At 42.1% G+C, this 15,373-nt stretch overlaps 1 protein-coding gene across 2 annotated transcripts in view; it reads right to left on the reverse strand.

Annotated features, from left to right (window-relative positions):
• The window catches only part of RAPGEF5 (Rap guanine nucleotide exchange factor 5), a 233,557-nt gene that overhangs the window by 99,591 nt on the left and 118,593 nt on the right, over positions 1 to 15,373 (reverse strand). For both annotated transcript variants that reach the window (XM_069587656.1, XM_069587657.1), the window contains 2 exons: positions 13,907 to 13,980; positions 2,957 to 3,082 (listed from right to left, as the gene is read on the reverse strand). In XM_069587656.1, coding sequence (XP_069443757.1) covers positions 2,957 to 3,082; positions 13,907 to 13,980 — 200 coding nt within the window. The remainder of the gene's footprint in view (positions 1 to 2,956; positions 3,083 to 13,906; positions 13,981 to 15,373) is intronic.

Below are 15,373 nucleotides of genomic sequence, written 5' to 3' on the forward strand. Positions count from 1 at the left end.
TTCCTTCTCCAATGCATGAAAGGGAAAAGTAAAAGGGAAGTCTCTCAGTCGTGTCCGAGTCTTCACGACCCCATTGACTGCAGCATACCAGGCCCCTCTGTCCATGGGATTTTCCAGGCAAGAGTACTGGAGTGGGGTGCCATTGCCTTCTCCGCTATCTCTGGGCAGTAGTACCTTAAAGTAGCTTTCTCTTTTGAATGCTTATGTACAAAGAGGGACATGGTTTACTGGCACTGGAGAAGCAAAGTCGTTCACTAAAAAGAATGACTCAACAGGCATCAGAAGTTCTAAACTCATATTTTACCACTGTCCACTTAAATAATTTTGGCTCAGGAACTGTAGATGAGGTAGTTGAAGCATTTGAGAATCACAAAAGAAAGGAAATTCGTATGTAACTCTAGGGTTTGGTCATAATTGTTATTGTTTTAAGAGTAGGAAACTGCAGAACCAGGTTTACATTAAGCAAACTGCAGTTTCCTCTGTATATTCTGTGTGTTTTCATGGGCAAGAACAGATGACTGACGCTGACAAGAAAGTGAGGGCAGGAAAAATGAAAATGCTGCAACCAGCTCACGGACACTGAATTCAATGGCAAGCAAAGGGATTGCTAATTCGAGTGCTTGAGACAAAAGAGTGAAATAATCCAGCAGATGGTTTTTATTCTTAACAAACAACTGCAAAAGGTGCAGGAAGCATCTAGTGTCAAAGGTTCCATGTGGTGGCGCACTGTGGGAGTCTTAGCCTTGAGAGCTGATCAGTTCAGCTGATGTCAGCTTGAAGGAGGGAGACCACAGAATGACTAAGTTCATATTTATCCTGAAGGAAGAAAAATCCTTCATATTCACCTTTCCTGACTGTCCGCTTCAGCAGGAAAAGTCTAAAGAGAAAAGGTCATCATTCCACTGTTTATTTATACACCATCTTTCCCCTCAGAAGGACACACTCTTCAGAGCTGTTAATGCATCCTTATTACCACATTCATGCAAGAAGTAAAAAACCATAGTGTTCTTTTTTACCATCTTAAAACGAAGGTTTAAAGAGAACAGTGAGTACACAAACATAAGCAGAGTTGCAAACCTTCTACCACTAAATTTCCATCTCATGGTCAAAGTCCTTAACAGCAGCAATTTCAGATTTGTTACCGTGTATTTGGAGGGTGTTATATTCTCATTAACTGTAACTATAATATTCTGGATTAAACTAATAAGGCAAAGGCAACACCAGGTACCTTTTTATTAAGCACAAAGCTGTCTATGGCCTAAGGCTGGTGATTTCTGACCTTGGGGAAGGGGGAAGGGTTACTCTCTTGGTTTGATTTTAAAAGATCTCTCCCTCCCCTTGGGTTGTCGCTGATCCACTGAGTCGAATATATAATCCATTGTATAGTGTGCTCAGTTGCTCAGTTTTGTCTGACTCTGCAACCCTATGAACTGTCCCAGGCTCCTCTGTCCATGGGATTTTCCAGGTAAGAAGACTGGAGTGGGCTGCCATTTCCTTCTCCATTGCATAATACGTCATTGTTCTTAAGGACCACTAGGGAAGAGAAATGCTCCCAATTAACCTAGGGCATGTTTTCATAACATCAACTGTTAAGACTCATCCTGATTTCAGAAATGCTAAGATGTGTGTGGAGGGAGGGAGCGAGCGCACCCTGAAATCGATAAAATATAGCATATGAAAACGACTGCTCTTCTAACTAAGATGAATCAAAAGGAACATTGTTTTGAGAAATTTAAGACATGTGCCGGGATATTCTATGGATGCAGAAGAGGTTTAGGAGTCAGTCTTCCATATAGTTAACCTTTGGAGTGTTTTTAACAACGCAAGAAAGTTCCTTAAGTAGTACCCACTGCGGTGAAGGCTCCTGAGACATCCACTCAAACTTAAAGCCAACAGTCACCTCTAAGACAACTGCGATTGCAGGCTCTGAAACTGCCTAATTATTCTCCCCCTTGAGACACTGATAGCTAATGACTCAATGCCGCACTGCTATAGGTGTGTTGCGTGATCAAATGTGACAGCCTGCCATCCTGGGACCTCTCACCTCCTCTCCTGCTCTGTCAATCCCTGGTGTGTGTACTGATGGTCTTGGAGCGGAATGAGCATGAACCAATTCTGCTCCCTTTCAAAGGGTTGAAAACAAAATTTCAGCAAAGATTAAAAGTCAGAGAAAAGACACATTGCTAAACTGGGGAATTTTCCTCTTCATGAGCAGTTCTGGAGGGCTCAGCATGGAGGGTGAGGCCTTACAAACAACACCACGAAGTCAACAGACAACAGTGTGGAGCAGAAGTGAGTGGTCCCATTGTCTCCCCAGCATGACCGCAGCGTTCTTGGTTCTAAGGCTCAGTCTGAATAACTGCTTTCAGGACAACGGAGCAAAGCGTCCCTTCCCTCCAGTCTAACTGCATCTAAACAATATAACTCTTGTTGGAACACAAACGTTCATGAAATACTGGGAAAACGCCCTTCTGACTCTGCCGCTTGGTCTCAGCATCTAGAATCTGTTCCTCTGTTCTCACCTATTTCTTGAGTTAGGACTTACTTGCCTGATAACTAGATCCACCCCCTGGGCTCAACATAAAAGTACATCAGAATGTTCTTTTAGGATTCATACTCCACAGAGTTTCTGATGGGGTGAAACTCCCCAAGTCAAGCCTGGAAGCTATCAAACAGACATGCATTCATACGCGCTCCTCTGCATTCTTCTATCTCTCCATGATCTACTTCTGTGAAGAGACTGCTTCTAAATCCAGTGTCATAAACCACTGGCCTAGAAAATTAGAGCAGTTGTCATTCTCTTTTACTAAGAAGCATGCTTTTGGAGGGGGAAAGAAAAAAAAAAACCCCAAGCCCAAAGAATTTAAAATAAAATATTCTATTCTTCAAACATACAACCAGGCAGAAACACTTTCCACCCCTTCAAACCTGCATCCCCAAGAGGAAAAGTGCTTACGTGTTCAGATTTCTCCTGTTCTTTTTTGTCCGCCTGCAAAAACTGACAGCTTTCTCTTGCCAGCTTCTGGACCAGTTCAATTCTCCCGATATCATCTCTCTCCTGAAGTTTGCACATCATGCCGGCCTTAAGAGTTGGAGAAAAAGCGAAGATATACTTAAATCCACAGTCCCAGGACATGACACCGCTCACTGAATAGTTCACCTTATAATACACTCATCTTCTCGTGTCGGCTGGATTGAATCATGGCCTTGGTAAAAATATTTTGCCTCTCCAAAACTGAAACTTAATCTAGGAATGCTGCACCGAAAGACTTAAGTTGAGATCGTTTATCAGTCTACTTTGAGAGAGGGAAAGGCAGAGCACACTGAATCACTTGCTGCTAAGGGTGCTCCTGATATGCCACTATTTGTTCCTGACAGCCTGTTTCCTGTTACATAAGCCCAGCAAGAGGTTAAAAACGCATGGGAAAGTTAGCCAGGAACTACTCCGGCCATCAGGGTGAAGTGATAGAGAACTAAAAATAACAGTACATAACCTCCTAATTCCTTAGCTCCACCAGCTCATTCCATGTACAAACACACAGTTCACAAGAAGAGCACAAGAAATTCTTTTCTTTCAAAACTGAAAAGTTACTGTGGGGCAATATGAGTAAAATAACTCCAATGTTGCATGAAATGTGGTGGAAAGTTATTAAAAATCAACTGCAAAAAGAAAGCTTCAAATTTACTCAGAGTTTAGAAATGGTCCACAAAGCACCATATTTTCATTATACCCAAGTACCAAGTAATAATGATAATATGAAAAAGAATCTAGGATTTTGATATGAAAAAAAAACTGTTCATTGTTAACACACACTCTAAACAGTTTCTACTCAAATTCTTTCAAAAATGGTTCACACCGATATATGAAGAAATGACCCAAAAAGAAATCTGAAGTTATTCCTGGCAGGAACAGCCAAAACTATCAAATCCTCATTTTACCCTATACAATCTACAGGATTTGAATGGACCCAGCAATGTGACCAAATATGGAGAAATGGACAGCAAGTGACCACAACTTTAGGGTCTTAATAGTTTGTACTGAAGACACATATTTTGTTGAGTAGGCATCAGAAAAATGGAACCGTCCATGCAAAGCAGTGACTAAGTAGTTACTCCTAAGGGCAAGGACAGCTCCTTATCTAGCATTTTCTCCAACAAATAGGAAGGAAACAAAAAAAATCAGAAGTGGCCCGAATCAAGATTCCCCTGGAACAGCAAGTGGAATTTCTCCACCAAAGTCAGGGATTTATTTTTACAGCATGCTTCACAAGTGGTCTTCCAGTTCGTCTCCAGGGTTTCCTTAGACAAGGATCTCAGTTTATCTTAAGGCAGGCTGTACAGTGCTGGAGAGCCAGAAGTACTGGAAAGCCCCTTATCGTGCTAGACAAAATTCTGAAACCACTAAACTTCAATCCATGAGTACTAGCACTGCCCTTTAAAGCAACTGAAAGTATGTCTACTTTTTATCCAATATGACAACCTTCTAAATATTTAAATACCAACATCTATGATGTCCTCCTTTATGCATTCCTCATGTGTATTCCCCTAGTTTCCTATTTTATTCATTCATTCACTCACTCAGTCACTCACTCAACTGATTTTATTGGAACAACCATACCCCAAGATCTATTACAGGTTCTAAGAAGACAGTGGTGAATAACAATAAAGACCAAGTCACATGTCACGTAGCTTACATTAAACAGGAGATGTGGGTTACATTAAATACAGATACAGAATATCAGATGGAGGTATATGATAAGAAGGAAAAGACAGTAGGGTAAGGGACAGAGGAACAGAAGTTCAAGGGCCCCGAGGTCTGGGAGTGTTCGGCGTGTTCCAGGATGAGGGAAGAGCACAGCAGGGCTGCAGCAGAGCTGGTGAGGGGAGACCTGTGGGACAGTTCAGAGAGCTGATGCTAGACCAGGACGTGCAGCTTCTGCACAGGACGTGCAAGAGGTTTACATTCTTTTTCTGAACAAGATGGAAAAATACTTTGACATGTTTTGAAGATAGGACTGGAATAATCCAACTTATCTTTTAAAAGGATCATTCCATCTTCTGGGTTGAGAAAACACTGTTAACTGGGGAAAAGCAGTTGAAGCTAGAAGGCCAATTAAGACTGCTCTTCACACAAGAACTGGTTTAGAAAAAGAAATGGCAGCAGTAGAGATGGTCGGAAGTGGTTAGATTCTGGATCTATTTCAAAGGTAGGGTCAGCAGAAATGGTTGTCTCCAAGATACTTGACCTGAGTGACTAGAAGGGTAGGGGCTCTCAGTTCCTGAGATTGGGAGACTTTGTGGGGGGTCATCTGGTATGGGATATGCCTATTAAGACACCCATGTGGAGCTGCCGGGTTGGCTGCCAGGAGATCCAGAGAAGACTAAGCTGCGGATGGGAGTCATCATAGGATAGATTGTATTTAAATCAGAGGAAAGACTAAGGTTACTAATGGGGTAATGCAAACAAAGAAGAGAAGAAATCCATGAAGTGAGTCTAATATTTAGATACTGGGAAGGTGAAGAGTGAGGCCTCCCTGGTGGATCAGTGGTAAAGAATCCAGAGACTCAGTTTTGATCCCTGGGAAGATCCCCTGAGAAGGAAATGGTAACCCACTGCAGTATTCTTGCCTGGAGAATCCCACGGACACAGAAGCCTGGTACAGTCCATGGGGCTGCAAAGAGTTGGACACGACTTAGCAACTAAATAACAAAGATGACTAATCTGGAGCGGAGAATGAGGAGGGCTCTAGCAGGAGAACCTGGTGAGTAGTGAACTTGGTGTTTTCAAGGAGGAGGGAGCAAAAAGCTGCATCCAGTGTAGCTGAAACATCAAATAAGAGGAGCTCAAACAACTGACATGGAATTTAACAAAAGTAATTGGTGACTTTGAGTATAACCTTTTTGGGAGAAAAAAACGTGGTGGGGGGACAAGTTTTATTCACATGGGCTTCACAGAGAATGAGACAACTCTTTTGAGGAGTTTTATTTCAAGAATGCAGCACTAGTTAAAGAGTGACGCTGCAGGGAGCTCTGGTTGCTCGTTTAAGGCGAGGGATATTCCAGCACATTTATGTTTATTAGAAATCATCCCATGTAGAGAGAAATTTGATGGCATGGGCCAGAGAGATGGCATTTTTAGGAGACATGTGCTTGAGTAGGAAAGAGAGCGTAAGATCTACTCTCAGAAACACGCATGCGAATACTTCCCTCACTGTACCAGGAGGGGAGGATACAGGGGGTGAACTGCAGGTAGGCTGGCATATCTGGTGATGAGAACATGGAAATTCTTTTTTGAAGACCTCTATTTCAGAAACAACAATTCAGGTAATTAGCTGAGAGTAAGGACCCTGAGAAGATGCTGGAAGCATAACAAAAGAGAGCATGTAACAGTCATTTCAGTTCCAAGGCTTAGCAAACCTTTTTCTGTAAAGGGCCAGAGTGTAAATATTCTAGGCTCAGTGGGCTGTGTGGTTCTGGTGCAAGGACCCAAAGTGGAAGAGTGAAAGTGTTAGTTGTTCAGTTGTGTCTGACTCTCTGCAACTCCACAGACTATAGCCTACCAGGCTGCTCTGTCCATGGGATTCTCCAGAAAGAAAGAATACTGGAATGGGTTGCCACTCCCTTCTCTAGGGGAATCTTCCTGACCCAGGGATTGAACCTGGGTCTCCTGTATTGCAGGCTGATTCTTTACCATCTGAGCCACTGTGCAGTTTTAACACAAACAGAGCAAGAGACAGTATGTAAGTGAATGAGCACAGCTCTGTTCCAATAACACTTTATTTACAAAACAGGCAGGAGGCTGTGGTTTCTCAACTTCTGACCTGAGAGAACAGGAAACTGGACAACAAAAATAGAATCAGACTGCCAAGCATTAGTAAGGACCCACTTGATTTTATTTTTAGATCCTTTTACCATTCTAGCCATCCTCCTTAGGACATACTGGTTTATGAGGATTTTAATGGAGTTCATAACCTGAGCTAATGCTAAACAAATGGGCCAATCTTGAAGATGCTCTTTTAATCACTGCCACAGAGTAAAAAGAGCACCAGTGGAATTAAGGATCTTCCTTTAAAACTAAGAACACAAATTATTCCGGGAAATTTCTAGACAAAAATGATCAACATTCTTTAAATGTTTTGATACTTAAAGGACTGTATCTCTGTTATCCAGAAAATCCATTTATGCTGACCATCTAGGATTTCTTGTCTCTCCATCCGTGTCATTCTCCCAGTGTGTAATACACTGTCTTGCTAGAGGAGAGAGGGTGTTAATGACCCTGTAAGCTCTGGACCTGCTGTGCGGTTGCTTCCTCAGTAGTGTGATGGATTGGTCCCCATCTCTGCCTGCTCCCTGGGGTGGCAGCCTTGGGTAACAGAGGCCATGAGTGGGATGGACCAGGCTGGGATGGTACACAGGAGGAGAGCACCTCGAGCTAACGGACCTGGCGAGTGAGAATGAGCCTGCTACCTCTTCTTACCAGCACCGGCTCCAAAGCACCTGGGCCAAGCTTCCATAGATGCCAGTTTGGACAGAGTCTTTACTTCTGTCTGTGGGTTCCAGACGTATCCTTAGAATACAACTGATAATATCATCAACAAAACGATAGGACTGAGGAGAGGAAATTTAAGAGACCATAACTATTTCTTTGGCTTCTATGTGAACATGAGCTTCTTGCTTAGGATCCTAAATAGAGACTTTTCTTTCTTGAGGAAATACATTTTTATCAGTACCACATACTTGGGTTTACAAATTATGTATTTTAAACACTAAATGCTATTATTTTTAAAAATGGGTTTTCAGAGGGGCTTAATTTTTTCATGTTTATAATTAAATCAACTTATAATTTTAAAAGGAATATTGTGATCTAGATTTTCTGGTCTCTTGCATAATTTCCAGATGCATTTCACAAGATAATCAATTTGATAGCTGCTGCTACTGCTAAGTCACTTCAGTCGTGTCCAACTCTGTGCAACCCCATAGACGGCAGCCTACCAGGCTCCCCCATCCCTGGGATTCTCCAGGCAAGAATACTGGAGTGGGTTGCCATTTCCTTCTCCAGTGCATGAAAGTGAAAAGTGAAAGTGAAGTCGCTCAGTCGTGTCTGACTCCCAGCGACCCCATGGACCCGCAGCCTAGCAGGCTCCTCTATCCATGGGATTTTCCAGGCAAGAGTACTGGAGTGGGGTGCCATTGCCTTCTCCAATTTGACAGCACTCATATATAACTATCAAAAAAGGCTTTCAAGGAGGGTTATGAAAGCTTCTTCACTCCCTAGAGAACTTTAAGCCTGGAGAGATGCCCGTATATCCTAGATAGTTTTATAAGACAGTCCTCTTTGGAAATACCATGCTCAACCAGATGTTCTCCAGGGGGTTCCTTTCACAGTTCTGTAATTTAGTGATTTAATTCAAAAAAGCCATGAATTTATTAATATATTTTGAGAGCTTTGTTTTGGCAAGAGAGGCAAGATAACTAACAGCCCTTGATCTAGACTTTCACATGACAGAAGTACTTAATTTATCTATGTGAAATTAATTATAAACTGTTTACCTAACACTCTAGACCAGAAAAAAATAAAAGATTAATGTGTAACAGTCAGAAGAGTTATTTAAGAGCCTTATTTCAAGGTCTGCTTTGGAGGAAAAAAACCTCTCTAATGCATAATTAAAGCTATTCATATGATTTTCAGTATTTGAGAAATGTTAGGAATGTAAATGAAAAGTCTGTTTCCTTTATAAATGGAGTCATAAAAATGTTTGGTCCATTCTTTCAGGGATAAAATGAAACTTAGACAGAATTCCCTTAGGAAAAGCCACAAGGATGATAACAACCTTTATGACATAAGGTGAAAGAGCACAGTTCTATATATGGAAGCATTTTCTGCATTATCCTAACCTTAAAAATCAGCTTTTCTATAACACCTAGAAAAAGCATCATGCCAAAACTGCTATTCAAGGGGAAGGAAAACCAGGATGAAAAAGTCTACCTTTCATGAAAGCACTTCTGTAATAACAATGCTCTTCAACATAAATTCAGGGTATGTGGGTAAATTTGAATTGACTACTGTATAATAGATTCATTTCTTCAAAAATTAAATCTTGACTAGAAATATATTGAAAAAAAAATTTTTTTTGCTACTTTAAACAGAAAGCCCAAACGACAGAATAAAACACTGATCGGCTGGGATGCTATATTACATTACTAAATGGCACGTACCTATTTCCAATAGAGAAAACAGTAAGAATTCTTTTCAGGAAAATTCAAAAGTTAATTCACAATAAATTAAAAATATTAATAAAGAATAATTTCATTTTTATTATTCATTTTCTCAAATTTCTTCAGAGAAAGAAAATGATGACAAGTATTTTACTAGATGGACTAGAAAAATGCATACTTTGATAACTGGGGAAAGAATCAAGAAGCAGTTACAGTGAAAAGTAAATGTGATAGAAAGTGTGATGGGAAAGGCAGGTTTACTAATGCCCAGGGCATCACAAGGACAGGCCTCAACACCACGCTGCGGCATCACAGCGCCTGGGAACGCATTCAGTGACTTTTGGTCCCTCACAGTGCAAGTTCAGGGAGATTCATTCCTCTGGTCTTCCTCCCTTGTGGAATCGCCTGTGTTAATATACCACACTGGTTAGTCAGACCCATCCTCTACCAACAATTTGTGATACTGTGTTGTGCCAAATTGTACCCAGAACACAGAAGGGGGCAGAAACCAGAGCTACATGGAATGTGTGACTGCTACTTCCCTCAAACACTTTTCTTCCTCTATTATATTGCATAACTATCTCTTCTGATGAAGCTACATACATCACAGATTTAATGTAATTGATGAAGTAAGGGGTTCATTCATTACATATATTTAATTCTTTGAACTTTCAGACTAGAATAGAGAAGTCACCGTATTTTACCTTGCTTTGACCTGAGAGAAATTACAGCTTAGGTCTTATGCTTTATTGACCATCTGATATGCAGACACCACAGGGGTAGACAGAGTTAACACTGTAGCCCAGCCCTCACAGATACCACAGATCCTCAAACCAAAACATAAGGCAACAGACAATCACGGGAACACCAGGAGGCTAACTGTTGCTGAGAACTTACTGTATGCCAGGCACTGTTCTAACTGCTTCACATACACTCATTTAATCTTCAGAACAATTATCTCCATTTCAGAGATGTTAGGAAGGCTGTTTAGCACAGTGGCTACAAGCAAGAATATTAGAACCATACTACACTTTGCGTGGATTCCCATCCCCATCACTTACCAGTGAATCCTAGCAGGGTCCTTTGGGGTTCCCTAGGCAAGGGGGACAGGCCTTTTTGTCCCCTGTTGTTTGGGGGCAAGATGCCAGCCTCCAGGAGCTTCCCTAAGTTCCAAAGGGCAGATTCAGTTGCTAATCAAGGTAAGGAGAACCAAGAAACCACCAGAGGCAAGAGCCAGAGCCAGAGCAGCTCATCAAGATTAGGAGACCCTAGCACACCCTTCCTGGTGGCTCAGCTGGGAAAGAATCCACCTGCAATGCAGGAGACCTGGTTCAATTCCTGGGTCAGGAAGTTCCCCTGGATAAGAGATAGGCTACCCACTCCAACATTCTTGGGCTTCCTTGGTGGCTCAGATGCTAAAGAAATCCACCTGCAATGTGGGAGACCTGGGTTTGATCCCTGAGTTGGGAAGATTTCCCAGAGGAGGGCGTGGCAACTTGCTCCAGTATTCTTGCCTGGAGGATCCCCATGGACAGAATAGCCTGGCAGGCTACAGTCCATGGGGTCGCAAAGTCAGACATGACTGAGTGACCAGCACAGCACATCCCCCCTAATCTTGTCAGCGAACTCACCCTTGGGAAGTATTGTTATAAAACTCCTCATTTTCAAGGCAGGAGCCCACTGTGCCCCACTTTGTCTGGCAAAGTAAAAAAGTTATCCTTTTCTACTTCATCCAAAATTCTGTCTCTGAGATGCAATTCAGCTGTACACTGGTGTACAGAGAAGCTTGAGCTTTTGGCATCAGCAGTTCATCTGTAAAGTGGTGGTAATTATATTATCAGCTTCATAGGGTTTGTTGTGAGGTTTTAAAATACGTTAATAAAAACAAAGAGCTTAGGAGAGTGCATTTGAAGTGTTATCTAAGTGTTAACTCTCGACACTCTAAAGAAAAGCATCATGGGACACCAGAGAGCAGAGTAGCTTGCCCAGGGTGCTGGAACAGAGCCCAGCCCCAAGCCCTGGCAGCCTGGCCCAGGAGGCAGCGCTCTTAACCTCATGGGTGTGGCCTGACATTCACGGGGCAACTCTTTCACGTGCCAAAATGGCAGGCATTTGTTATGTTGCTTCATTTCAGCTTCGTAACATCTCCGCTTCACAAAGATGAAAACCAAGCATGCTAGTCACTGCCCAGCATAGTGGGGATACTTTGGACACTCTGGTGACAAAGGATGCCACCCTAAAGGAACACACAAGTTTAGAGCCACTACAGAACTTGCCTACAGGCACCAACTGTGAGGAAGAAGGGCTGCGATGTGAACCAGGCTACGTGCTCCCTTCACTGTGCACACACATCACTGCATGGAAACAGGAAGTTTCTCAGGCAGAAAACCAGCATATGAGGAGAGAACTGGTTTACTGAGAAAGGTTTCTGAGAAATCTTTGTACAACAAGGCCCAGTCTCTCCAGAATTAGTAACGGGCTTAACCCTTTGTACGCCTAAAGTTTTCAACAGCCACAGGAAGTCTTTCCTGTAGTGACACATTTCATCCCATACAGGGAAGGAATGCGAAACCAGTTTGCATTTAACTTGTTTAAAACATGCTCTGGAGTGAGGACTGCAATAATGTGAAACACTATAAGAGCCTGGCATATAGGTGCTTGATTAATTTTTACATACATACACACACACACAACACAAATACCAAATGAATACATTTTTGTGGAAAGCGCACACGTTTATGCCCATGAGCACACACATACATCTATTTCTAAATCTGTCTAGATATGTGACGGAGAAACTCTGGATGTTTTCTTTAAGCTTGCCTTACGCAACCTGAAGCCCTGGTGAGTCCACTCAGTGCATTTGAATAGACGGACCTGCAGGATTAAGCCATTAAAAGCGGCCCCTCTCATTGTGGGAGCAGATCAGACCCCCGATCAGACCTCCTCAGACACGTCCGTGGAGGTGACAGCTGTCCAGGCCTCTAACACTCACAGTCAGGCGCTCCACTGAATTAAGTCATGACTCCGCAACTTAAAAAGAATCTGTTCCTGATCTAATTATGGATTCACGGGTTTCAGGCCATCATTCCTCTGTACATTCTACAGATGCTCAGAGATGTCATCGCTGCTGAAGAAAAATCACAAAATCTTGTCGAGCAAGCTCTGCACATCCACTTGAGATACACAAAGGAACAGAACTGCGTTAACACAGACTTTTGCCCACAGAATAAGTCCAAAATAAACTAAAACTAAGAAGTTGAAATTGAGTAACTAAATAATAAATAAAATGTCCCACTAATAATTTGATGCTTTAAGAAACCTTTGAGAAAGCAATCCCTGCCCAGGTTTACTTGGAAGCCTGAAATGTAATTGCAGTATAAGCCTGTGGATTGCAACATTCTGAGTATGACCATAGCAAAACAATTCCAAACAAGTCCTTATATGAACTTATTAGGCCATGAAAGCCTATGCAATCTTGCCTAACAAAGGTAATGTGATTATTCTAACCGGAATCCACAGATTCACAACTTTAAAGGTGGAGTGCAAGGCGTCAACCAAACTAAGCATCTTTTCTTCACCAGGCCTATTGAGGTATACTTGTTATACAACAAGTCACATACATTTAACGTACCCGTTTTGATGAGTCTGGACCCACTTGATACCAGGATACGATCATCACAATCCTGAGAGGGCATCTCCTCTGCAGGTCTAGCAAGGAGAACCCAGCAACACCCTCCACTTAGTAAGGGTTCAAATGGGCTTGTCTGTTTCATTTTTCTCCTCCTTCACCCTGAGTGTACAGTCTGTCTGACTCTTCTCCCTGGGTAGATCAGTCAATCCCACCACTCTGTACACAACACGATTTCCAAGTAGTGGACTCCCCTGAACCCACTCTTTTCTCTTTCTTGTATATAATAAAATCCCATGGCTTTCTTATTCAACACACTTCTCTTTTTAATCCTCACAACTTCCCTATCAGGTAGGTTTAAAGATGAGTCATCTAACCCTTCACAAGGGTTAAGAAACTGCTTTAATGCAGCTAGGTATTTAGCCATGTCATATAACGCTATAGCTGGGTGTCAAGGCAGTGGAAGTCTGAGGAGTAGAGCTGAATTGCTGGGGACTTTGCAAAATAAAGTCCTTATGTCATCTGTTCCGTTTCTCTCCCTTCTGTTCCCACAAAGAAACTTTCAATGCTCTGCATTTACATAAAGTTTACAACTGTAGGGTGTCCAGTTTTTATGCTGCCATACTATTTGAGGTCAGCTGCTACTAAATGTATGTTCATGCCACAAGGTAAATGCTGGGGGTGGGTACAGAAACTCTGCCAGGGGAGGCACCACACTGATCTGCTGGGCTCTGGCCCGGCTGACTCCCCTCTGCCGTCTCCAGGGGGCGGATGGCCCCAGGGTGGTCTGCCCTGGTTCTTCACTTACTTGGCTTGCTTCCTCTGGGAAGTGGGGGCTGTCTCCATACCTGTCCTTCTCCCATGAATCAAATTATAAACATAATGAGCAATTTCAGACCTTTCTGGTAGAATATCTCCTAATCAAAAATAAGCGCTCCATTCCCATCATTTCACAGAACACAGAAGGTGAGACCTGGATCCCCTGCCTACACCTGCGCTCTCCACCACTCTCACCACAGAAGAAGGGTGTAGGGAGGGGCCTCACAGAGCTTGGCACACCTGAGGATCTGCAGCAGCTTCAGCCTCTGTCACAGTCACGTGTTTGTCACTGTTTTCTTCATCTTGTGCAAGTGCTTAAGTCAAAAAAAAAGAAAGAAAAAGAACAATATTAAGCAAACATGGCATCATAAGAAAACTGCTTCAGGTCATTTTCTTCTCAGATGGCAATCTGGCAGGAAAAAAGGAGGTTAGGTAGAGACCCAAAATATAAGTATCAGTACTATTTTTTACAGTAAATTATTTGGATGAATAGTTTCACTAACAGCACTGGGCATTTTTCACATCCATTATCTCATTTGTTAATAGCACTGGAGATATCTGATCTCAATTTTCTTTGTCACCTCAACCCATCCAGACATCATCATGCCAGTTTTGTGCTTTACCAAAAGGGAGCTGGGGTAGAGATTAAGACTTCTACCAGTTCATGTGAGAATATCATATTTTTAACGTGATTTTGGGGGCTAATAGTTTAGTGTTTTCCCAGATGGCTCAGATGGTAAAGAACCTGCCTGCAATGCCAGGGACCTGCGTTCAATCCCTGAGTCGGGAAGATCCCCTGGAGAACGGAATGGCAACCCACTCCAGTATTCTTGCCTGGGAAATCCATGGAGAGAGGAACCTGGAGGGCTATAGTCCATGGGGTCACAAAAGAGTCAGACATGACTGAGCAACTAACACATATTATGAAGGAAGCATGATTTTTCTTAAAATCAGAGTATAATTCACAATGTTGTCTTAGTTGCAAGTATATAGTAAAGTGATTCAGTTATATATATGTGTATTCTTTTTTAGATTCTTTTCCATTATACTTTATTACAAGATATTGAATATAGCTGCCTGTACTAAACAGTAGGACCTTGTTCTTTATCTGTTTTACATATAGTACTGTTTATCTGCTAATCTCAAGCTTGTAATTTTTCCATGCCCCAACTTCCCCTTATGGTAACAATACATTTGTTTTCTAAGTCTATGAATCTGTCTCTGTTTTATAAATAAGTTCACATGTATCATTTTTGAGATTCCACATGTAAGTGCTATTATATGACAGTTGTCTTTCTCTTTCTGCCTTACTTCAGTTACTATGATAACCTCTAGGTCCATCCATGTTGCTACAAATGGCATTGCTTCATTCTGTTTAATGACTGACTAAAATCCCACTGCATATCTGTACCGCATCTTCTTTCCCCATTCCTCTGTCAATGTGCATTCTGGTGCTTCCATGTCTTGGCTTTTGTAAATATTGCTGCAGCGAGCATTGGGGTGCATGGATCTTTTTGAATTAAGAGTTTTCTCTGGATATATGCCCAGGAGTGGGAATGCTGGAAGAAGCCTGATTATTTTATATGTGGACTGCATGGAGCATTGTTACCACAAAATTCTAAACTATGGAGTCTTGAATCGACCTCTTCTCCCATATTTCCCCAGCACCTCCCTATCAAAGTCCTTGTCAGCCATTCTGTACTGGTG

This window comes from Ovis canadensis, chromosome 4 (genome assembly GCF_042477335.2).
Source record: "Ovis canadensis isolate MfBH-ARS-UI-01 breed Bighorn chromosome 4, ARS-UI_OviCan_v2, whole genome shotgun sequence".
Classification (NCBI taxonomy): domain Eukaryota; kingdom Metazoa; phylum Chordata; class Mammalia; order Artiodactyla; family Bovidae; genus Ovis; species Ovis canadensis.